The 24898-nt window shown below is 44.4% G+C and overlaps 1 protein-coding gene across 2 annotated transcripts; it reads left to right on the top strand.

Moving 5' to 3' along the window:
• Positions 1-506: 506 nt before the first annotated feature.
• DPP8 (dipeptidyl peptidase 8) lies at positions 507-24333 on the top strand. 2 transcript variants are annotated; one of them, XM_084293128.1, is made up of 20 exons: positions 507-548; positions 1797-2066; positions 2979-3091; positions 4040-4213; positions 5096-5264; positions 6500-6610; positions 6986-7114; positions 9056-9117; positions 10127-10227; positions 11351-11528; positions 12825-12984; positions 14441-14520; positions 15353-15505; positions 15832-15967; positions 16732-16877; positions 17152-17298; positions 18009-18161; positions 20069-20211; positions 20920-21031; positions 21602-24333. In XM_084293128.1, the coding sequence occupies exons 2-20, from the start codon at positions 1808-1810 to the stop codon at positions 21722-21724; spliced, it is 2649 nt and encodes an 882-aa protein (XP_084149254.1). In that variant the 5' UTR covers positions 507-548; positions 1797-1807; the 3' UTR covers positions 21725-24333. The 2 variants fall into 2 exon arrangements, with proteins under 2 accessions (XP_084149254.1, XP_084149255.1); XM_084293129.1 differs by lacking the exons at positions 507-548; positions 1797-2066; positions 2979-3091 and adding an exon at positions 3529-3601.
• Positions 24334-24898: the final 565 nt, after the last annotated feature.

Here is a 24898-nt window from a genome sequence, read left to right as displayed (position 1 = left end):
GGGTTGTTGCACACCCTGATGTCACACAGGCTTGTTGCACACCCTAATGTCACACAGGCTTGTTGCACGCCCCAGCATTGCACACAGGGCTGTTGCACACCCTAGCATCATGCACAGGGTTGCTGCACACCCTGATGTCACTCACAGGGCTGTTGCACACCCCGGTTTTGTGCACAGGGCTGTTGCACACCCAGCGTTACACACGAGGCTGTTGAACTCCCGAGCACCACGCATGAAGCTGTTGCACACCCTGACATTACACAGGGGGCTGTTGCACACCCCGCTGTCACTCACTGGGTTGTTACACACCCAGTGTTGTACAGGGGGTTCTCACACACCCAGCCTCACACCCGGCCTGTCACAAGCCCGGCAGGCGGCGCCCACAGCTCCCCAGCTCCTCCCGGCTCCGCTTCCTCCAGGCCGGCGGAGGGCGCCCGGTTGGGCCCGGCCCGGTGCAGCTCAGCCCGGCCCGGCTCGGCCCGGCCCGGCCCCGTGCTGGAGGAAGCGGAAGAGGCAGCGGCGGGGCCGCATCGCCGCCGGGCAGCGCCGTGAGTGGGGCCGGGGGTGGAGGGGGAGCTGTGGGGTTTGGGGGTTCCCGGTGTCGGGGTTGTGCTGAGGGGTCCCCCCCCCCGCTGGATCCGGGGCGCTGGGCCTGCCGCCGGGTGCCTGAAATTGGGATTAATTTTACGCAGAGGTGGCTGAAATGCTGCTCCCTTCGTGTTTGGCAAAGGGGGTGAGGGAAATGCCTGCTGTGCGTTTGCAGAGTGGGGCCAAGCCTTGGGCTGAGCCTTGCCCTGCTGTTCTTTTAGCCCTCTGTGTGTTAAAAGGGGCTTGATCCGAGCCTCACGCCCTCATTCCTCCTATAAGAGGTTTTTCTGCTGCTGTGCAGAGCCCTAGGAGGAGCTGGGCCTGCAGGGAGCTGTACCCCAGGTGGCTGTGCTGAGCCAGCCCCGGTGTGCTGGATGGACACATCCTGCTCCATCTATTTCCCATTAGCGTTTTTGGCAGGCTCTGCCTGCTCCCGAGCAGCGTGCCAAGCAGCCGTGCAGCCTTTCCACTTCATATACAGAAAAAGGACTTGAGGGTTGACGATCCTCACACCTTGGAGGTAATTCATTACCTCTGGTAATGAATTATGTGGTGGGAGTTTGTAGCTGGGATCCTTTTAGGTTTGCGCTCAGATCTGGGATTTGCAGTAGGAAGATTTCAGTTCCTGTTGCAGGACCTCTGGGCTGTTTTGTCTCAGATAAATCCCGGCTAACCGCAGGAAGAAATATCTGGTAACTTAACCTGTTCAGGAGGGTAGCACTTGTGCTGCAGATAAATCGTTTTCCAAAATGTTCTTTTCCCTTGCATCACCTTCTGGTGTTGCCTGACACTTCTGGAAGAGTCTCATCCATACAGCATTTATAATCACATGCCTGGGATGATATAATAGTGATGGACATTGCAGACCCTTCAGAGATTAGTTTGAAAGGAAAGAAACACAAACCCAAGAAATTATAGGGGAGTAATGGTTGCCCAGGCCTGTTGGGTATGGCCAAGTGGTTCCAAATCAGCTGCTAATGATGTTTCCTCCAAGTAGCTTCTTGTCCCTGATCTTCATGAACATAATTGATATATGGAGGGCGAAAAAGGCAAACAGCAATAAATCTGTGTGGGTCTGTGGAGTCATTAGTTCCATTCTGAAAGGCTAAGTGATGGCAGCCTCTTTTGTTGCACTGTGATTTGGGAATCTGAAGTGATCATTAGCTGAAAGGCAATGCTCAACCTCCAGTATTTTTTTTTTCTTCCAGAACCATGCAACATGGCAGCAGCCATGGAAACTGAACAGCCGGGCCTTGAAATCTTTGAAACTGCGGGCCGTGAGGAGCAGGAGCAGAGAGAGGAACAGCCAAAACTGGAACCTTACTATGTAGAGAGACATTCCTGGAGCCAGCTCAGGAAACTGCTCACGGATACGCGGAAATATCATGGGTATATGATGGCAAAAGCCCCGCACGACTTCACGTTTGTTAAGAAAAATGATCCTGAAGGACCTCATTCTGATAGGATCTACTATCTGGGTAAGCTTGCTGGGACAGCCTGTGTCTTGACTGAACTGTCACTGCAGAAGCTGTTGGGGTTTGACTTCAGCTGTGCTTGAAGTGATTTGGCACTGTAAATGGCACTGTGAGCAAACTTCTTGGAGCAGGTCTTGTGGTAGAGGAGTGCTTGTGTTAAAAGCTGCACTAGCTGAACATAAATCCATGAAAATCTGGGTCTGGATGAGAAGCAATGGCTAGAACAAAGGACTGGAAGCCAGTTGTTTTAGCTCTGATTTGTGGTTTAGATTCTAGATGTGCTATCACAGAGCTGCTGATTCATCTCTGTTCCATTTTTCAGAGAATGAGGATCATAATCTTTAAATAAAGTTGAATTCAAGCACGTTGAGGGTGATGGGCTAAGGCTGGCAGGGCTAATCCCCCTGGGATGAGCTCTGGCTTCCTGAGCTGAAGGTTAGGCTTGGCCTTCCTCAGTGCATGTCTGCCTCCCTCTGGGCTGATCCCCACATGCCCTGGCAGGAGTTATCAGAAATCTGAACAGCACTGAGGGAGATGAGCAGGAAAGAGACATTCAAACCTTCCTAAAGATGCATTATCTTTGAAACACAAGCTGCATTGTGCGGCGTTTCAGCCAAGGGAAAGAGCAGAACGGATCTTCTTGAATTTAAAAGCTTATAAAATAAGACCTCCAAGAAGGAGATATGCTTCAGGCAGCATGTGGTAAGTGTAGGGGTAGTTCCTTGTTCTCTTCCTGCTTTGTGATTTACCTTTCTGTGAAACAGGGAATTGCCAGTGCGAGGCTGCAGTGCAGAGACTGTCAGTACTTCCTCTGGTAGGCAGGACCTGCGAAACTGTTCCTGAGCATCTTATGAGAGTGTTTGGATTATTATCAGAAAGCTAATACATTTTTTTTTCTTCTCACTTCGACAATAGCCATGTCTGGGGAGAACAGGGAGAACACGCTCTTCTACTCTGAAATTCCCAAAACCATAAACAAAGCTGCCGTCCTGTTGCTTTCCTGGAAGCCTCTCCTGGATCTTTTTCCGGTGGGTCCTGATTTCTTTCTTGCTCTTTAGCCGCATAGCAAGTAGGCAGGCTTTGAGGTTGCACCCGTAAGCCATCATTATGGTCTGAAATCTTTGAAGGTTCTCCTTGTACTTGGCTAACTCTGCAGCCATCTCGAAAACAAGCCCGGCTTTCTCATCAGGCTTTGGAGCTGCAGCCTTTGTGCGTCATGAAAAAATGTGTGTGCTGCTTGATTTCTCCTTTGCCAGCAGAGATTGCAAGTGCTAATTTGCACCAGATTCTCTGCTGTGAGATCCTGGGGACTGCGGAAGGAGCCTGTAGTCTCCGATAATCGCTGTCTTGCAGGGGGAAGTGATGAGTCCCCCTGAGGATCTGTCAGTGGCTCCGTGACTCATGCTGAAGCAGAGGATCTCTTTCCCACTCTCTGGGACGCGTGTCCCCTTCTCACCTCTGTGCAAAGCAAGCCTGCACTGGTCCCCCATGCACCGTGGCAGGTTGGAGGAGGCGGGACAAACCCCGCGTGGAATTAGGTGTGTTGTTTCCCCGTGCTATTTCCTGAGGCTGCCAGCCAGCCATAAAATTCATGCTGTGCTCTCCTCCCACCCGACCAGTCACTGTGTATCTTTGCAAAAGTTAGCAGAGACTGTCCTACTTGTTCTAGAAATAACAGGCCTTCAGCCTGATCTTTCTCAAACCAGCGTGCGTTGGAAATAGTGCCAGTCGTGCTAAGGGAGAAGTGGCTCTCGGGTTCACAGATGTGTGGGATCGAGTTATGGCCTGCACCTACGAGTGCTGATGGCAGAGGCAGAAGCAGGAGTGGGCTCCTGGCTGCCAGCAGGATTCTGGAGGAGGAGGAGGGTGTCTGCACAGCCATCTGGTCCTGGAAGCTTGGCATGCTGAGATGCTCTGTCAGTATAGTAAGGAATGCAGAGCAGGGGTGTTGATTGTGCTTCTCTGCCCGTTTTCAGGCCATCCTGGACTATGGGATGTACTCTCGTGAGGAGGAGTTGCTTCGGGAGAGGAAGCGAATTGGCACTGTTGGGATTGCCTCCTATGATTACCACCGAGAAAGCGGCACCTTTCTGTTTCAGGCTGGGAGTGGAATTTATCATGTAAAGGACGGAGGTCCTCATGGATTCACTGTGAGTTTACTCAGCTCTCTTGTTCTACCACAGTACTTCTATCCTCTAAGCTAGAAGCAAAGATCATGAGCATGAGTTCTTGCTGCGCAAGTAGCCTTGACAACAGTTGAGACATGGAGAAATCCCCCTTAGGGGTTCATTTCCATGGTTGTAGAAACATGGATGGAAATTAAAAAGAAATGTTTTAAGCTGTGGTGGCAAGGCATGACACCAGATTTCGCTGATTTTTTTTGTAAGTAGGAGTGCCAATAAAAGGCAACGCAATGGTTGGGATACTTTGTGCTCTTTCACGTAGTGAGAAGTCACGTCAGAGGCAACTTTTCTTCACTAGCTGTGGTTTAGAGGTCACTGCTCAGCAGTCAGTGCTGTGTTAGAAGATTTGGCCATATAACGTTTGGAACAACCAGGCTTTACTCTTTGCGTGCGCTGAAGATGGACTTCAAAGCTGAAACCATTTCATATTATAACAAATGCTTGTTGTCTGACTCTGTCAGGTGGAATTTACTGTATCTGGAGTTGTTTTTGGAGCACCAGATTATTATATGCCCTACCTGTCTGTTTTTAGGGTGCTGTTCTGATTTCTGATTCAGATTTCTGATCTGTCTGATTTGTCGGATTTTTTTTTGAATCCTCAGCACTGGCGAAAGAGATCCTGGTGGGATCTGTGCAACCATGATAGAAGCACATTTATCCCTAAAAAATATCTGCATAGCATTTTCTTGCGTTGAAAACGGATTGCTCTCGTGTAAACCTCTGTATCTGAAGTCAGCATCCACACTGCTGTGATCTTAGAGACCTGATAATCCAATTCAGTTCCTGTATGTTTTTATTTGTTTGTTTGTTTTTAATTGCTTACTATTTTCTTTTTCCTCTTTCAAACAGCAACAGCCTTTAAGACCCATTCTGGTAGAGACCAGTTGTCCGAATATCCGGATGGATCCCAAGCTTTGTCCAGCTGATCCAAATTGGATTGCCTTTATCCACAGCAATGACATCTGGATATCTAATATAGAAACCAGAGAAGAGAGGAGGCTAACGTTTGTGCACAATGGTAATGAATCCTGAATTTAAATCTCTGTACCTCCTCTGCACTTGTTCTTGCTATGCTGAATTAAGCAATGGCACCTGGGGTTCTTCTGAAATCTGAGGGAACGGCCACCATCTACTTCACGTGGGATTTGATTATTTGTCATGTTCTACATGTTTCTTCCATGGCAAATATTGTAGGATGGTTCTTTTCCCTGTGGAACTAGGAAAACCAGAATCTGTCAAAATGAGTTATTTGTTGAATACATATGGAAGGGCTGTTCTCCTGAAATGCTGCTTTTTTTTTTTTTTTTTTTATAATACTGGAACAGTCTTTTTTTGTGTGAAGGAGCTGTGGGTGGATTAGAACTGGAGAAAAGTTTCTGTCAGTGAAGTCAGGCTTTTTAGAAACAATATAGACAGTTTCTGAATAGCACTATGCCTTCTGCTGGTGCCCTCAGACTTAGTAACTTAGGTCTTTGCTTCCTAACCTTCTCCAACTCCCTTTTAGACACGTATCCTGGAGGAAGGAAAGTGGAAAATTGTGAATAAACCAATGCCTAAAAATCCATTGTGTTTTGCAATTTAATCACACTTCATGTATTTAAACTATATCATTTAATTTTTAGCTAAATTAAAATTTCTAACACTTCATAATAATGCTTTAGCTTATTTAAATGTTAGATATTAAAATATTATGTAAGTACATTAAAAATAAACCGTAGCAATGACTCCTTCTCAGATGATAATTATTTATGGAGCGCTGCTAAGTTACCTCCAGGGTAACAGGAAAAATATTGAAGCCCTATGGATATGTCATCATGTTGAGATGTTATGTAAGTGTGTTACTTTTGGTCTGTACAGTGAATGAAGTGCTGATAATTTTGTTTTTCTGAATGTTGGTGTTCTCAGTGTCAGTTGTTTTTTTTTTTTCTTTGATTCTCTTAAAAGTTGTGAGCTCAGGTAGAATGTTTTCTCTCTTGGATGAGTACATGGAAAACTGAGAGACTAATTGAGTAGGAGTAAGGAGGGGAGATGGCTTTCCTTTCCTAAAAGAAGCTGCAGTGTCAGAGAGGATTAGATCTTTCCCAAATAAATCAACAGAGCAGGGTGGAAGCAGAAAGCAAATCTGCTGAGAAGCCAGATTTATTATCATGTAATTGTTCCCCAGGGGTTGAACTTGGGCCATGTTTGGGATAACGCAAAACTGGTTTGATTCTGCAGTACATCATGAACTAATTCTTCTGTGTCTTTTTTTAGAACTGGCCAATGTTGAGGAGGATCCAAAATCTGCTGGCGTGGCTACTTTTGTGCTGCAGGAGGAGTTTGACAGATACACTGGCTACTGGTGGAGCCCAAAGGCACAGCCAAGTAAGTGTGTTGGATCCTGTGTGTCTGACAGGCAGAAGTAGTGGCCCCCAAGCTGTGCTGTCCAAGGCAGAGTTCATTTTTCTGTCACTTGTCTTTATCCAGGATAGGAATCTTATAGTTCAAAAGGAGTTAGGAGTATCTGTGATGGTGGGTGTGGTACAGGAGCCTCGTTAGCACGAGTTACTGGAGGAAGAGTCTTTCCTTCTCACGATAGCAATAAGAGTTGTGAGAGTCTTGGGGTGTTTTGCTTAGTGAAGCATGAATCACAGACTTCTCTTCATCCTTCCCACCTGATTTTTCTGTTGGGAGAATGCTGGTTTCTGCAGTACCAATTACGAGATCTGCTCTGACCAGGAAATCTTAATTCATTTGCAGCACTGAATGGGGGTAAAGTTCTTCGAATTCTTTATGAAGAAAACGATGAGTCAGAGGTGGAAATTATTCACGTCACATCACCAATGTTGGAGACAAGAAGAACAGATTCCTTCCGGTACCCCAAAACTGGTGAGAGCCTGATGACCTTGTGTGTCTGTTCTAGGAGATGCACATTTTATTCCAGGTGCCTTAGGCCAGGGACTCTCCTAGCTTAGAGCAGGGGGCTAGAGACATGTTGTATAGTCCTTGAATGAGTGTCCAAGTGGTGGAAATTTGGAAGAACTGCTGCTGTGGAGGTTAGCTTAGTCACTGGTGGCTGCGCTGGTTTTCCAGCCGTGTGGTTCCTAAGAGCTCTGAGTCCAGGTCTTGCAGGAGCTGGCAGAAACCCTACCTGATCGTCGCTATTTTGGAGCTGCTCTCTCAGATCCTGGCACAGAGAAGTTGTTTCTCGTTACAGCCTTGTGTCTCTGAGGGAATAGCTGCAAAATGATACTGCTTTGTTTTTTTTGGAGGGGAGGGTTTCTGTTTAGCTGCTGGTAACCTGGTGCCCTGGTAGCTCAAGTTTTGAAGTGCTCTGGCCTCAGCGATTGCTGTTGGGCTTTGAAAATTCTGCGTGCTTGCAGCCTGCCAGAAAAAAACACACTGTCATATTTTCAAACAGTAAATGATGTGAAAGCCTCAACAATAAAGGAGTGAAGGCAGGCATAAAGAAGAGCAGGTGGAGTGCTGCTGGAAGTGGACAAGTGAAACCCATGCGGCCCTGCTGAGGGCCACCTCACTGCCATGTGTCAGGTGTATAGGGCCAGTTTGAACAGCCTGACCTTTGCTCTTCTGAGCTTTCACTGCTGTGTCAGCAGGGCATAGTGACCACTGACCATCCCCAGCTGCAGAATTACATGTAGCTTCAGGTCTTGTAGATTCCCTGATCCACTGGTAAAAGTTTTCTGCTTATGATCCTCATTTACCACTTACTTTGAGGAACGGGAAAGGCTGTGTCAGCCTGGGAAGCAAGAGATGGTTGCTCGTGTTTTCTCAGTGCTAGTGTACGCCTAGATTTCTGAGGGTGTTTCGTCAGAGTTTTATTCAGCGTTGAGTCGTAGCAGTTTAGGAAAATCAGACAACCAAAGCCTAAATGCTTTTAAAACAATTAAAGTTTTAATCTCTGGCTTCAGTTTCCAATCTGAGCCACAGGGGCCATAGCACTGTTCTGCACGTTGTTACGAGCGCAAAACTTGAGTCAGCATCTTACCAGAGGGAAGATAAGTACTTAAATAGGACAACGCTGTGGCCCAAAGCAAATCACTTCACCTCAGTGCATCAGTTTGTGTGTAGAACTGGGTCGATGAAGTGGGAGTACCTTGCAGTAGCACTGAGAATGCTCAGAGTACGTGGAAGTTACCACATATGGCTTCTTGTGGATTGACTGGCAGCAGCTTTTTTCTTTATTCTTCACATTTGCTGCAGACCAGGTCCCAGCCTTTAGCATTCAGGTGCTGTACAGCTGCTTTGGGCAGGCTTTCTGGAGAGAGGTAGTTGGGTTTTCAGTGTTCAATACAGATAAGTATTTTTTTTTTTTAATCTTAACTTTGCTAGTCATGGCAATAGATTTATAAGAATGCAGAAAGAAAGTCTTTGGTTCCAGAATGAGTTGCTTTATTTTTTTTTTAAGACGCTCAGTAGCATTGGATCACTTTTTGCACACTGCTTTCTATTGAACAATAACAACCAAAATAATCCAAAGCTTGCTTTGATACCCTGATTGCTCCTGTGCATTTACTTCCAGCTAGTATGTGCATCCTTTGACTGTGGGAGGGAAGACTGTGACAGTAGCATGGCTCTTGATCAGATCTGCTTGCAGAACTACATCACTGAGTCTGCTTCATGTCTGCAGTCTCTTTTTTTTCCATGCCTGATTCTTTGCTCTCTCTCGTGTATGCAAGTAGGCTGTTTGATCAAAGAGCATTGTGCTCTTTCCCTGTTCCATTTCAGTATGAATAACGCCACGATAATCCATCAGTTCAAGTCTATCCTATTAAATTGGTGCCTGACTGCTAACATCTGTTTTTATAGGTACAGCAAATCCAAAGGTCACCTTCAAGATATCTGAAGTGACAATCAATGCAGAAGGAAGAGTAAGTTCCATGTTCTGCTTGTTTTCTAAATAAATTCTATTTCTTTGAGTCTTTTTGGTAAAATACATTTCAGTATAAGTAAACTTTCTTTGTTGTGTTAGCTTAATGGCTTCTCTGGAGGCAGTGCACGTGGCTCGTTCCTCTGCAGATACTTGGTGTCTGTGTGTACAGCTGTATTTCTCAAGGCTGTCCTTTTCTTCCCCACCATTGGTTTATGAACTTGGCTGCAGAGCAGAATGTTTTAGGTGAGGACGGTTAGACTTTCTTATGTGACAGATCTCCTTATTGGCTGCAGATACGGGGAAAATTTGGTTGCAGAGAGAATATATCACCTTATAAAAGCACGAACATGTGAGCGATGAACTTTCGTTTCACTCCAGGATTTTTTAACAAACACAGAGATTTCCATAGCCCAGTCCAAGATCTCCAGACAGCTGGGAAATTAATAATCTTATCAAACAGACACAGTAACAGCCATGCATTGTTGGGATCCTCTACTCAGCTACTTCAGCCATCACCACTGACCTGCTGGGGTAGCAATGCTGACATCAGCCAGCAACATCAGGGAAAGCCATCAGGTCCTGTGGGGTACCACTGCCTCGTCCCAACAAGGACAGACTGCAGAACTGCCCATCATGATTTAGACCCACATTGATAACTGGATGCTATGCAGGATGTTCAAAAACTCAGTGAAAACACCTTACAAAACAGCCCGGTACAAATCCCCTCCTCCCTTCCTTTGTATTTTACACGGGGAAACTGATTGTTCAAGTGACTTGTCCAAGACAAATGATGGATTTGTGAGCAGAATCCAGATTTCTCAAGTCTTAGCCCTGGCTGCTCTGGTGTCTGGCTACAGATGGGATGAAGCCCCTGTGTTGAAAAGGCTGAACAATCTGAATGGAGTGAGCTGCACAGAAGAAGTCTTCTGTGTCCAGACTCTCATTGTGCATGAAAACTGGTTTTGCGGGTTCATCTCAGTGTCACTGAATTGCTGCTTTGTCAACAGATTGCAGATGTTGTGGATAAAGAGCTAGTTCAGCCCTTCGAGATCCTCTTTGAAGGAGTAGAGTACATTGCTAGAGCTGGGTGGACGCCAGAAGGAAAATAGTGCGTATGTTAATCCTGTCTCTGCTTAGAGGGTTTGGGGCAACACAGTTAGAAGCAGAATGTAGTGGTCCCTGTCTCCAAGCTTAAGCCTGCTTTCATTTTTGCATTGCTACAAACGTGTTTGTGTGAAGGGGGTGATTTTTCCCAAACCCAAACAGTCCCCGTTGTCTTTCCCTGGTACCTGGCCCTACTGCTTTGGCATTGGGCACTCACGGCCTTTGATGTGTGTGTCCTCTCAGCATCCCTGTGAGAGAGAGTGCAGTGCTATTATCCCCATTTTACAGATGGGGAACTGAGGCCCAGAGAGGCTAAGTGACTTGCCATAGTCGCTCAGGAAGTCTGTGGCTGAGGAGAGAAATGAGCCCAGGTCCCCCAGGCCCTAGGCTAGCGCCCTAACCACTGGACCATCCTTGCTGACCAGGCTTACTGATCAGAAAACCTGCTGTAAGTGCTACTTACATTTGCATGTCATTTTTAACCCTGTAGATGATGTAGTACAGTGTCTCTAACTCACCAGAAGCTTCTCTGGAAAGTGCACTTCTCCAGCTCTTGAATCTAAAGCTGACTTTCACCTTTTCGTGTTTTTTTTTTTTCTTTTTCAAACGTGGAAGAAGTGAAGGGACACATTTACTCCATAGTCTTGCTTTTTGTAGGATTATTTTTAGAGCTACATGTAAAGTCAGAAGCATGGCAGGGTCTCCTGCCAGTTCATTTGGCAGGGTCAGCCTGCCAGTGTTCTCCGCCAGGTATAGATTTAAATTAATATTTTCACAAGTATCCTGGAACATCAGTTAATTTTTTTCTGCTTCATTAGTCCCTCTGATTTTTTTTTTCTCTTTCTCCCTTAAAGCACAATCCAATTCTGGGGGAATAGAATTAATTAAACTTTTCAACCTGCAGTGCTTATGCAATATTGAAATGAAGTGAAATAAGTTCCTAAGTTATTGAAGAGGTTTGTTTTCGTGGGTGAGATTTTACATGTGGCTTTTTTGCTTAATCTGGAATTGAACATTCTTGACTCCCCTGAGATGCTTAGTGGTAATAGGTGTATTTTGAGGTTTTTCAGATCTGTCTAACACTCATGGTTGCATGTTATTTTCTCTAATATCTGTCTCCTCAACAGTGTCTGGTCCATCTTACTGGATCGCTCCCAAACTCGACTTCAGATAGTCTTGATCCCTCCTGCATTATTCATCCCAGTAGAAGATGATGCAATGGAGAGACAGAAACTCATCGATACCGTACCAGATTCTGTTACGCCTTTCATAATTTATGAAGAAACAACAGACATCTGGATAAATGTAAGAATTTCAACTTTAGCACTGCCTGACAGCTTGTTGTTCAAGACCCTATCAGTAACACTTGAGCGATGTTGGTGTTGCTGTGCTGCCTAGGAGACTATTCCTGTTGTGCAAGTTCTGTGCCTCTTCCTGCAGTAAAGAACTCACAATGTAGAGAGAACAAAAAGATCTGGGGTGTGAAAGCAGAGCTGCTTTGCTTGAGGCTGCTTGGTGATCAGAGAGCTAGGAACAGAGCCCAGGACTCTGATGTTCCAGGCAGCCCCTTTACCCACCGACACCCTCCAGCTCATTTGTGCAGTTGTTCACCAGCAGCAGTCCCAGCAGGTGAAGTATTCTTCAACCAGTGAAGATGTTTCCAGGCAATATTTGGGGAACAAGTCTCAAAAGTCTGTTAGTAATCACTGAAAACCCTCCTTGACCACGTACGTTCTGGTGAAATAGATTCCTGGGTAATGCTCTTGGAGGTGTGTTGTAGGGTGACGCTGTGTGACAGCGGATGCTGGCGTGCTAGGCTAACACTTTGAAGGAGTGCTGCTCACAGTTCTGCAGGTTAAAATCAGTGTCTCTAAAGCAACATCCTGTTGGAGGTGCCCCAGGGTGCAGGACAGCCTGAGAGCTGCAGTCACTGGGGTGTAGTTGCACCTTTCAGCAGAGAGCATGGTCACAAAGCCTTCCAGTGATCGGTCTCTATACTCTAAGTACCGTCTATAATATTATTTTATTTTTAGTAGTAGTGTACGTGGTTTCAGGATGGTGCAGTGAGTTGTCCTGTCTCCATTATCTTTACTGGCTGGAGTTGTTCTTTTACTGACACCTCATACCGTGCAGATAAATGCTTCTGAATGCCTCAAAAGATTGTCCCCTGATGGAAGAGCTGGCATCTTCATGAGTGGGAAGATGATGACAGCTCGTCTTTCTCTAAATAGCCCTTCCCTTCTGGGTTTCTAGATAGCACTGGACAGAGGAGGCCACTGAGCTCTGGCATCTTTGGGTGGCTCTCATATGCTGTCTGCAGACCTGGACCCATCTCTGTATCTGAGCCAGAAAGGCAGGTGCATAAAAACTTACTCAATTCCTTCTGTGGCCAGGATTTAGAGTTAGACGAGCAAGAAGCCAGGATCTGTGCAGCATGTGGCTGTTGTTTGCAGACACCCCCAACTCATAAGCATTTTTAGGTCTCCCAGTAAGGGACAGAGTGCCACAACCTCCTAGTGTGAGCTGTGTCAGAGGAACTTAGATGCGACTTCAGTGCCCGCCTCCTGCTGATAACACCAGTCCACTGTTCTGTCTCCCCAGATCCATGATATCTTCTATGTTTTCCCTCAAACCCATGAAGACGAGATAGAGTTCATTTTTGCTTCTGAATGTAAAACAGGATTCCGGCACCTATACAAAGTCACCTCGGTTTTGAAGGAGAGCAAGTATAAGCGGTCATCTGGAGGTCTCCCTGCTCCAAGTAAGTGAAATTATTCTCTTTCACTGGGTGTTTGCTGCTGGCTAGTGGGGAAATGAATGTCTTTCCAGGTGGCAGGAATCATTGTCTCATTGGAAACTCCTCTTGTTGCCCCAGAAAGCACTTTGCTGTACAGTCATTCCACTTGAAATTGTACAGGGGTTGTTCTGTATTCAGCGTGCCTTAGCTTCAACCTTGATTCTTCCTTGTTGACTACAGGGAAAAGTTTCACAAAATCAGATACGAAATGAGCCGTGATGGTGTAAAATGCCCTCAGCTTACTTAGTTGACAGTGGTGGGGTTGTTTGTTTGCTCACTGCTGTAGGTTAATCATTACAGCAATAACGTGGCTTTCTCTGTGCAGGGTCCAATGTATCCGGTAGATACACATTGGTTCAAGACTTGTGTTTGGAAGTAAAACCAACACAGTCCCTGTCAGCCTTTACAAGCAGATTGTAGCAGAGAGGCTGACAAAGAACAGTTTGAACATATTGCAAAAGGGTCCATAGAGGGCCTCCCTGTCTGAGGGGGCCCACTTGTTAGTCCCTTTAAAATGAACATATGTGCTTGGCAGCAAAACCTATGATATGACAACTATTCAGAGAATTCCTATCTGCTCTTAAAAACAATCATGGTATTGCTGTATAGACAGAGATGTTAGTAGGAGAAAATTACTGGCAGCTGTTGCAAGTGGAAATTGAGGAAGAGTAATTTCAAGCAAAAAAATTCGAGGACCATGTGCTTCCAAGCTGCAGTCAAAGTTTGGCCTTGCTCAAATACATGGTATAACTGTGTGCAAAGCTCCTGGAATGTTTTTTCCGCAGTATGTGTTCTTTCATTTACAGTTTCATGCTGTGATACTTAATTTACTTGTTGTGTGTTGAAGGCACTTGCTGAGCTCTGCATGCAGAAAAAATACACCTTATTTTACGAGAGGTCCTAGTTGTATGCAGTTGTGTTGTTGTTTCTTTCCAGAAAGCATTATATTGGGTTCATTAGATTTCTGTGAATGTATACAACTTCTTTTTCTTGCTAAATCTCCCTCATTCCAAGGGAAATGAAGCCATCTTATAAAAGCAGAGCTGCTTCCCACCCCAAAGCAAAAGTCTCCACTTTTGACACCTGAGACTCCCTTTCCAACTTTTTCAGGATAAAACCTCATTTCTGTGCAAATGACAAAATGTTTTAAATAAATAAATAAATAAATAAGCAAGAAGCAACCTAGCCCAGGCCTCAGGTTGAGAGCACCTGTGAATCCTCTGATACATAGTTCAGAGTGCAAAATGTTACGAGCCCTAACATTTGTCTCAGGAGCTGGCAGAGGTGTGGGTCTTCTGTAAAGCCACATTCTGTTGGGTTCAGTCTAGCAAAAAAGTTTGGAAAGAAAAAATGTCATTGTGACTGTGTGGTGTGTAAAATCTCTGTATGTGTTGTGTTTTTTTTGGTTGGTTTTTTGCAGGTGACTTCAAGTGCCCCATCAAAGAGGAGATAGCCATTACCAGTGGGGAATGGGAAGTGCTTGGGAGACATGGGTCAAATGTAAGTATCTGCTCTTGCTGTATGATATCTTGCAAGCAACACACATGTGCTGGAGGACAGCAGTGCAGAGAAATGGTCTCAGGGACCTCACAGATAAGTACATGTTGCATTAGCGAGGCTCTGCTCCTTTTTGGCAGTGAAGGAGAGCATCACAGGCAACATTAGATGTTTATCTTCCTAACAAGTTTTTCCCTCTAAGTTTAAGCCTTAAAGAGAAGGAAGCAAAAATACTTTAAAGCATTACCGAGGAAATTCCATGTGTTCCATGAGAACCAAAATGTTGTGATGATGTCCAGCTGCTGTCCTGGAGCCAGGAGATACCTGTTGGAGGGGTCAGAATAAATCTATTAGCCATGTCTCTCTTTAGCCAGAATGCACAATGTTTGTGTACCATGTAGCCTCTGAACTTGGACAAGGAGGTAGGGAATGCTCCCAAACTGCTGCTCTTCTAGCTCTAAGTTGGCCAAATCTTATGACCATTTGAATAAAACAGCAGCTCAAGGAGGACTGTTGGATTGATACGGAGTTTGTAAAGGTCTGTGATAAAATCCTTTCTAAATGGTAGTTGGAAATGGGGCTAGAGGACAAAGTGTGCAAGTAGAGCTGCCTTTGAATCTGTTTTGCTGTCTGCTCAGAAAGAAGGGGCAACAGATGTTCGTAACTGGCAGAGTTGTGGACAGCTAGAACAGTCATTTGACTTGTTCCTTACAATTTGCTGTGCTATAACTCCAAATTATGGAAGTGGTGGGGAGAAGACTCAGTGGGGATAGAAGACTTGGGCTTTTCTTTCAAGAACTCAGTATTGAGGGATGTGTTGTTTTGTTTTTGACAGATCTATGTAGACGAAGCCAAAAAACTGGTGTATTTTCAAGGCACAAAAGACTCGCCCTTGGAGCATCACTTGTACGTCGTTAACTACGAGAATCCTGGAGAAGTGAAGCGGCTGACAGAGCGTGGTTACTCTCATGCCTGCTGTGTCAGCCAGGTACCATTCGTTTGTGAGGCCCTGGGTAGGCAGGGCTGGCTGTGTGTTCTGCTTTATCAACCAACCTGGTCCTTCATCAATCAATGGACAAGCTTGTATTTAAATGCCACTGTTGATTTTGCAGGTCTTTTCTGGATTTTGGGATGTTAGTATCCGAATCCAGCTGAGGATTGTAGCTTCTCAGAGCCTATCTGCTCTTATCACCAAAGAGCCCAGACTTCCTGGGTTGATTTGGTTTCTAAACATCTGAAAGACCAAAATGCGGAAAGAACTTATCCCTTTTGCTTATACTGAGGAATTCACAATAACGTTCTTTTTCTCTCTAGGATTGTGACATGTTCATCAGCAAGTACAGCAACCAGAAGAACCCACACTGTGTGTCACTTTACCGGCTGACAGGACCTGAAGATGATGCAGCTCACAGGACAAAGGAGTTCTGGGCTACCATTTTAGATTCAGCAGGTAACAGCTTTGTTAAGGAACTGCCAAAGGGCAACCAGGATCACAGAGTGAAAGATTTCCTCGAATATGCTCATTTTGGCTTTGCTTCTTGTGGGTAACTCTTGGCTTCTCTGTGAAGCTCATGCTCGTGTGAGAAGTTCTTAGATGAAGTTCTTAAAGGAGTGACACGTTCAGCTTGGAGACAAATGGGTATAAAATGGCTGTGAAGGAATGCAGAGTGGAAATTATTAAGTTGCTATTGCCAGAGCTAGTAGGAAGATTAGAAAGCAAGTTTTATCATTAGCAGGGGTGGGTTTAAGTGAGTTTATTTACTCTTGTACTAAATGTGCGTTATTGAGCATGCTTCTGGGCCTCTGGGGAGGGCCACTCACTCCTTAAATAGTTCCATGCTGCAGTCTGCTCATGTCTTTGCGAGCTGGCTCTTAGGCTTTTATTTTTCCACTGTGATTCTGTTACTTTTCATCTTTCCTTCCCTGAGGCATAGACCAAATCCTGTGCTTTCCATGTATTAATGCAGCGAATCCTAAATGAAGTGTATTAATGCAGCGAATCCTAAACAGGAATGGGAACGTGACAGGGCTGAGAAAGCTCTTCTAGGGCCTGGGCATTCCCAATCTCTGCCTTGTCCCAGCCACATCCATTGGAAGCACGGGAGAGCTGCGTTATCTGGGATGCACCAGGAGTGGTGTTGGGGCAGGGCTGGAGCAGAGCTGCATTATTCATCCATTCCCTGTTAATCCAGGCTTTGTTCCTTCCCATGGCAGGCCCTCTACCTGATTACATTCCCCCTGAAGTGTTCTCCTTTGAGAGCTCTACGGGGTTTACACTCTACGGGATGATGTACAAACCTCACAATCTGCAGCCTGGAAAGAAGTACCCCACTGTGCTTTTCATCTACGGAGGGCCTCAGGTGAGTGCAGTCTGTGGGCAGTGGGCTGGCCTGAATCACTTCATTCCCAGCTCTCGTGTGTGCACAGCTCCTGCTCTGTGCTGGGGATAGCCTACTAAGCCAATTTCAGATTTTATTTACTGTAAATGTTTTACACATTTTTACAGTGTAAATCTTTCAAGATCCCTGCTGTAGGATTCCCTCTCTTTGCTTGTGGTCTGCTACGAAATTGGCTTAGTAGGTATCCTCTGAATTTCTTTACATAAACGCTTATATCATTGTTCTTCTATTCTAGGTACAGCTAGTGAACAACCGGTTTAAAGGAATCAAATATTTCCGTTTGAACACCTTGGCCTCTTTAGGCTACGTTGTTGTTGTCATTGATAACCGGGGATCCTGCCACCGAGGACTGAAGTTTGAAGGAGCCTTTAAATACAAAATGGTAAGTGCAGCTCTGAATCAGGTTCTTTGTTTTCAACCCCAGACAGGTTTGAGTGCTGTTTTTATCCGAACTGAAGCACCAGTTTGGCACAGATGCCCAGCATCGCTTGTGTAACACTGCCTAAGTTTGGGTGGGAAACCACTTGTAGTTGAGTGGAGTGGATGTGAGGGAGGAAAGACGCTCAGTGTGGAAAGTGTAGTGTCAAGTTTTGAGCTTGCAAGATTGTCAGGTGTCAGGGAGTGTGATTTGTAAGGGGATCTCTGATGCTCTGAGCAGAAATGCTTTGCTCTCACGATGCAGGATAGTTTCTTCCATAGCATGGGTTACAACTCAGAGCAGTTCCTGTGTCAGGCTGGAAAGGGAGAAAATGTTTGGCCATGTGTACTTGCAGGGACAGCCTGTGCCAGGCTCTCGCTGTTGGGAAGAGCATTTTCATGCCTGGAGCTGGAATTCTGCCTTGCCTTTGTACAGCAAAAAGTAAAAACACTGAGAAATCTCCCTTGTCCATAGGTAAGGAGGTAAATGAAGAAAAATATAGTTACTAGGTGGCTTAGCATGTATTTATTGTCTTAGGAAAGGGGTTGTCTTTCTGTAACATGCCCAGTGCAATGGAGTGCTGGTGTCTGGACGGGTGCTGTGCAGCCTTTGGGAATCCCGAGAATTTAACTTTTGTCTGGAACTAACAACTTACCTTTTCTCTCCCTTCCCAGGGACAAATTGAAATCGATGACCAAGTGGAAGGGCTGCAGTACTTAGCATCCCAGTATGACTTTATTGATTTGGACCGTGTTGGCATTCACGGCTGGTCCTACGGAGGCTACCTCTCTCTTATGGCTTTAATGCAGAGGTCAGATATCTTCAGGGTATGTTCGTACATTGAGTACTTCTTCTGGTGGTGCAGACAGAATTTTTCCTTTAATCGTGTGACCTCCCTCAGGTGTTCACAGCACAAAGATTTTTGAGCTAGCTCTAGACAAGTGGGGACACAGTGCTCTGCGTGTTTCCTTCAAGAATCTTCTAGTTGAGTGAGTTCAGATGAAAGTTGCTTTTCTGGTATACATTCCTTCCACAGTATTTCTAATTAGGCTTCCAGGCTTTGGTTATCCTTTTTATATTTCTCAGACAACAGATCTGAGAATCTATTCACTCTTTAAAGCTAGTGCTTGCTAGCAAGCCACAGTGCCTTTTTAAACCAGCATTCATTGGGTACTGTGAGAGCTGTTATAAGTTGTTCTGTGATCTTAGGTTGTCTCTTCAGTTTTCTGCTCTTGTGTTTCTGTCTGGAGTGTGGGGATGAGATGCTCTCCCTCTGTAAACATGCTGTCACTGCTGGGCTCTGAGAGGTGTTTAGGACTGGCACGCACGTTGGGTCTGTACTGGGAGAGCTGTGTGATTCAGCTTTTCAAACAGAGACAGTGATACCTGGGCAGCCTGTATAACACGAATAGAGATGTCTCAAATCAGCAAATGATATTTGTGCTGCTCTTTCCCACCTCTCCACACAAGTTTGCAGCCTTCATCCTCAGGGGAGCATGGTGTGACTGCACCATCACTCTGCCTGCTTGCTTCCCCCAGCTCCAGATGAGCCAGACATAATCCTGACCTGACGGGAAGGTGCTGTGTTGTCTGTGAGGCTACCCACATTGATGCAGGCAGGGTCTTTTGGGCAGAGCACACTCGTGTCCAGAAAACCAGGCATGTAAGAGGAGCGTGGAGTAGTTCAAGTAGACCAGTTTTACTTGGAGAGTTTGTTCTTGTGAGCTGGGGTGAGGAGGAACAACAGTTTGCCCCGTTCAGCTGAATGCAGAAGGATATTCCCTCTAGAACTGCATAAAAGAGCTTTCTTTAAACTGATTGACTGTCGAGCTTGCAATAACTGTGCTGGTGTAGCTCCACCAACCTGAGGTCACGTGCTGAAGGTGCCTCATATAGTCTCAGCTGTTGCCTGCTTTGTGCCAGCTGAGCTCTTTGTGCTGTGAACCAACCAAGGGAAACAATCCTGCTGAAAAACAACACCACCGTCTCTTCCTCCTCCGGTTTGACCTATTCCCAGATCAAATTTGTAGCAGTGTGCTGCACAGGGCAACCTGGCAGTGGGGAGAGGTGCCAGAAAGAGGAGCTTGTGATTACATGACTTGAGACCACTATAGCAAATGGTCAGGCTGTTGGTGGGCAAACGTTGGAGGCAGCGATGTGCTAAGAGCTGAATATTGCCTCAGGATATATTTTGTTCTTTGGGGGTCTTCTTGCTTTGTGCAAGTCCAACCTCAATATTCCTTGGAGGTTTAATCATTATTTTTCTAAAGTCATGGAAAATCTTTGAATTATTACTTTAAAAAATACCTGACCAAGGAAGAGTCTTTGGTTTGTTTTTAGCAGGTCTTTTTTCACAAGCCTCTCTGCAAGCTTGTGGTAGGTATCCAAGGGGAAATGCTGAGTCCTGGGGAGCTTTCAAGGCCAATTTCTGTTAGACATTTATGTAAACGAAGGTTTTGTGACCCAGAGCAGAACACTGCATTTTGAACAAAATCCACTTACCTCCAGCAGGACTTGCAGGTGGTATATTCAGTGTTGCTTCTGATTTGTCTGTAGGATCTTCCTGGTTTCCAGCAACTGCCTGATTTTCAGTACACACAGTCTGTAGTTGAACTCTGCTCATATATATATATATATTGACATATGTATATGTGTGTGTGTATATATATATATATATATATATATATATATATATATATATATATATATATATATAAAAATGTTGCATTTGCAGGTTGCTGTTGCCGGAGCACCCGTCACGCTGTGGATTTTCTATGACACTGGTTACACAGAGCGCTACATGGGCCACCCGGATCACAACGAGCAGGGATATTACCTAGGTTCGGTGGCCATGCAAGCTGAGAAGTTTCCTTCTGAGTAAGTTTGCTTCTGGCTTTCCTTTCTATTCCTGTCAGGAAAGTTCAGGCCCCACAGACATGTATTTATCTCCCTTTTCTTGGCAATTAAATCCTGGAATCATAAATGCTAGTATTAAAACAAAAACAGCACTAATAAACTTAATAGACTTGAATGAACATTTGCATAATTACAGACTATTCCAAGTAAGCCCTTTTATTCTAGCTGTAATTAAAGACCATCTTTTATGTCTAAAGAAATGACAAACACATCCCCAATTATATGATAAGCACTTCAGATTTGAGTTAAGCTAGACAAAAAACAGTCAATCAGGATGCTTTCTGCATGCTCTCAGTCTGTATCAGCACGGTGTTGTCTGCAGAGCAGGCTGAGATCATGGGCTTTCTGGCCAAAGAGCTGAAAACCAGCAGTGATTCTGAGCAAGTGTTAAGCCATTGTGTTGTCCAAGCTAGGAAATGCTTCTGAAAATAATGATGTGCAGATGAAAGGTCTGACCATGATGTGCATATGCAGGAAGAACTTGTAGAGGAGGAAAGGATCGGTTTGGGGCCAGCTGCTGGTCCATTCAGAGCGATTCACAATAGCGAAGTCACTCTTCAATGCTAATGTTTTTACTGTTGAGTGTTTTTGGAGAGGTGTTTGTGGACTGTGAATGACTGGCAGATTCTGGGATACTATTTAGAAATGTTTGTTTCTTGCTTTTCTCAGACCAAACCGTTTGCTGCTGCTACATGGGTTCTTGGATGAGAATGTTCACTTTGCACACACTAGTATTTTGCTCAGCTTTTTAGTGAGAGCTGGGAAACCGTATGACTTACAGGTAAGGCTGGAACCAAGATGTGAAAATGTTATGTCTGTCTTTGAGGAGTACAAAATTCCAGCTTGTAACATGGCAGCTTGGAATTCTAGGATAAAACTCAATTTTATTTATTTTTTTTTAAGTGGGAAACTTTATGAGTAAACCAAAACATTATTAGTCAAATGAGCAGTTAAGGCTGCTCCCAAGGAGCTCTGCAGTTTGGAAGCAGTACAGCAGTGTTTGTGCAGCGTGGAGCAGGGTTATGTATTTAATTAAACCCTGCTGGTTCTGTGCAGATGCAGCCCAGGTTGTCGTACGCCGTGCTGCAGAACTGGAAGCGTGCTGATTTACATGATGGCTCTGAACAGGATCTGCCTCTGTTCAGCCACGCTGATCGCCTCCAGCTAAGTACTAGCTGCATTACAGGGTGCAACGGGTTGTCTCCAGGTTCAGGCAATGGAGGAGGGAAATGTATTAGCTCGAGTGCACACAGAGCTAGTAGCTAGTGCAGGGAGTTTACATGTACATTTTGAACCTGGCTCTGGGGCCCGAAACCTTTGTGGATACTCATGACTCTATTTTATATTTTAGATCTACCCTCAGGAGAGACACAGTATAAGGGTACCCGAGTCGGGAGAGCACTATGAACTCCACCTACTGTATTACCTGCAGGAGAATCTGGGCTCCCACATTGCTGCCCTGAAGGCGATGTAACTGACCTCTGCAGAACTCTGCTCAACTGGCTGCTTTACTGAATGAGGAGATGCAGGAAACTAGAGAAAATAGGATGGAACACTGCATTTTGGTGCCTGCCATGTGTACACACACACACACACACACACACACACGGAGACACTTTTTTTTTAAAGTAAATTCGGTGCCATACAGGAAATTAAAGGACGGTGGCCTAATAACTTTAAAGCTTAAGATGTAAATAAAATCAAATGTCTGTGGTGTAATGCAGTACCATGGGTGTTCTCTTGGGGGAGGAGCTGAAACTGAAAATAACATACTTCTACAGCACCAGAACTTCACATTTTAAAAGCATTCTGATCTAATTGATGTATTTTTACAGTGTGTTCCTAGGTATCTTATTACATAATACTAGAAGGTGTACTACGCAGCAGAAATTCACCTGGATGGTTACAACTTAAATTACATTTTAAATGTTATCATATAGTTTTTATGCTTCACGAGGGGGATGTGTCTCACTTCTGAGAAGTCAGTCACAAGTTAGACACATCTCCTGTCTAGATGCCAGTTGTTTTTTTTTAAAAAAAAAACCTTTTAACTGCTTCCTAAATATTTTAAATTTTGGATTCAGTTGAGTTGATGCCATGTTCTTTTCAATTATTTCTTCTCTCCCCAGGATAAATCCTTCCCTTTTATTTTTTTTTCTTTTCAGCAGCTTGATACCCTGTCCTGATTGTACTTGATTTCACCTGGGGAAGTGAAGCGATGTTTTACTGTAATGTGGGCATAACAATCTTTTATTCTGAGATGCAAACTAATTTAAGACAAAGAACTGAAACTTTGTGGATTTTAAAACAAGCTTGAAAGTGTAGCCCATTTCTTGTTGACATTTTTCCCTGCTGTTCATTCTGGAGCTGTTTTTGCAGTACTGTTTTCTGACTGTCACATCAGCATGATATAGGTATTTAAATCCTGTTACAATTTTAATATACAATACTCTAATTCAAAGGTCTGCGGAGAATTTGGTGAGGAGAGACCTTACGAACACTACATGTGAGGCAATGTGAACTGTTGTCGTGAATTTCCTACTTTATTCAAGGGATTATTTCTCAGACTCGCACTCTTTTCAGTCCTCCATTCCTGGAGTCCTCCATTTCTAGCACTGCTGCCTAGCATGATTATGATGCTGTATTTGAGAACCCCCTCCCTCTGTGTAGCTTAAGGTAACCCACTAAGCCTAAAAGATCTGCAATCCCAGTTGTGTTTTTGTTAGTGAGGTTTTAACTAAGCAGCAGGCTTGGCTAAAAAGCATCGCGTGTGAAGTCTCTTTTAACTTGCAACAAGTCGTTTAAGATAGAAATCCATAGCAAAATGATTCTCTTTAATCCAGGAAATTCTCCCCTTGGGGCCTGCCTCTGAGACTCCTATAAGTTTTAATGGTTTTCTTAGAAACCTAAGAACTTCCTTTTCTTTCTGTTTTGGTGCTGGAGAGAAGCAGAGCATGATTTTTCTTTTCATCTTTTAAAAATCTGGAATCACTCTCAGTGTTTACGCTGTTAGTACTCCACATGTCGTAACCTCGTATTTTACTCGCTTTTGTACTGTTCAGCTTGACCCCAAAGCTCCGGGATTTAACACAATCTGGTTGTGTTGTATCAAACCACATCATTTTTCAGTGAGGCTGCTGGACATATGCACCAAAGCAATCGGGGCTGGTGCAGTTACACGGCTGTAAAACTGCTGTGTGAGAACAGGATCTGTTTTTTGGGTTATGCAAAAGATAGCCAAAGCAAACAGGCATCCAGTAAGTGTAAATTTCCTCTGACGTGGGAGTGTTTGGTTTGGGATGTTTTCTGTTTTTCAGATCACAGGGGTTTTTAAGTGGATCAGATAAAATGCTACTAGCAGGTCAATTACAGCCTTACCGTTTTGATTTGGGGAAGGGCATAGCGTGGGAAGAGCCCAGCTCCTTATAATGTCTTCTACTTGAGTAATTAATTTTTGTGACTGAAGCTGGGCTATCTGGAGTGTGCTATAGTCAGTACTGAGAGAGGAATAAGTGTGCTGATGCACTTGAACTGGAGCATGGCAGTGAGTAGAGAAAAGTATAAGCTGTTACTATTGAATTCCTTTTTGTTCCTTAAGTGTTCAAGCTGTATTATATATACATATATCTATATCTGTTCATATATACATATATGTATAGAATTACACGTGGATAGTATCACCTTTTCCAAGGTTGTTTATATTTTGTTCAATATTTAATTAACTTGTTTTTTGGGGACGTTTTTGCTCTTTTTCTAGAGGTGATTACCCTTGAATGTAAATGTATATGATTTTTAAGATAAAATGGATCTTTTTGTTTAAAAAATGAAAAAACAAAAATGGCCTTCATCAAATAGTGCTTTTTTGGCAACTGAAGAACTAAATGTTATGCAAGCAAACTGGGCTAGGTTTTGGTTTAGCACAGGATGTGATTTTAAGAGCTGACATATAACTTCTAAATAATGCATCCTTTCTTTGTTTTAAATATATATATATTGAAAAGCTATTAAAGTACAAAGTACTGTACTCTATTTTGCAACATAAATTATGTATTTCTTTCTTTCCTACAATAGTTTTTTTTTCTTTTCACAGCAGTCAAGCACTTTAAGACCCCATACTCTCTTATCCTGCAGTAATGCTGTGAGGATTTGTCATCAGAGTTTTTGTGGTTCTCGCAAAAGACGCCTGCTTGTAGTTGAAGGTGTCAGAGCTGCCTTGTATGAGGTTTGAGACTGATGAGGTAGGGAGATGCTGAGGAGTCCCAAAACAGAGATTAGTGCATCCCTGTGGGGGATCTGCCATCAGCAGAGTGCTCTGTGCCCAGCAGGACACCTGAGCTGAGCAGTAGCAGGATTTGAGCCTTCATTGCGTGGTGGGTATTGGTTTCTTCCCCGCAGTTGCACTGATATCTCTGAGATGATTGTTTTAATTTCATATCGTGAAATCAAGTCTGTGAAACCTGGGGACCTGAGCAATGAGAGGCTGGAGTTGAGTGGTGATGCCAGCAGTTTTCTTGTTCGTGGTGCTTGGGATTTGTTGAGGTTGTTTCTGTCGGGGCAAGTTCTTTGGCCCCTTTTTAAGGCCAGTTTCCAGTAATTCCTTCAAGTTGGGTTTCACCCTTCATATAAGATTTGTATTCCCTACCCCACC

Source organism: Netta rufina (assembly GCF_964035555.1).
Source record: "Netta rufina genome assembly, chromosome: 11".
NCBI lineage: Eukaryota > Metazoa > Chordata > Aves > Anseriformes > Anatidae > Netta > Netta rufina.
Note: the sequence above shows the minus strand (reverse complement) of the source record. Positions and strands in the feature narration are given on the sequence as shown.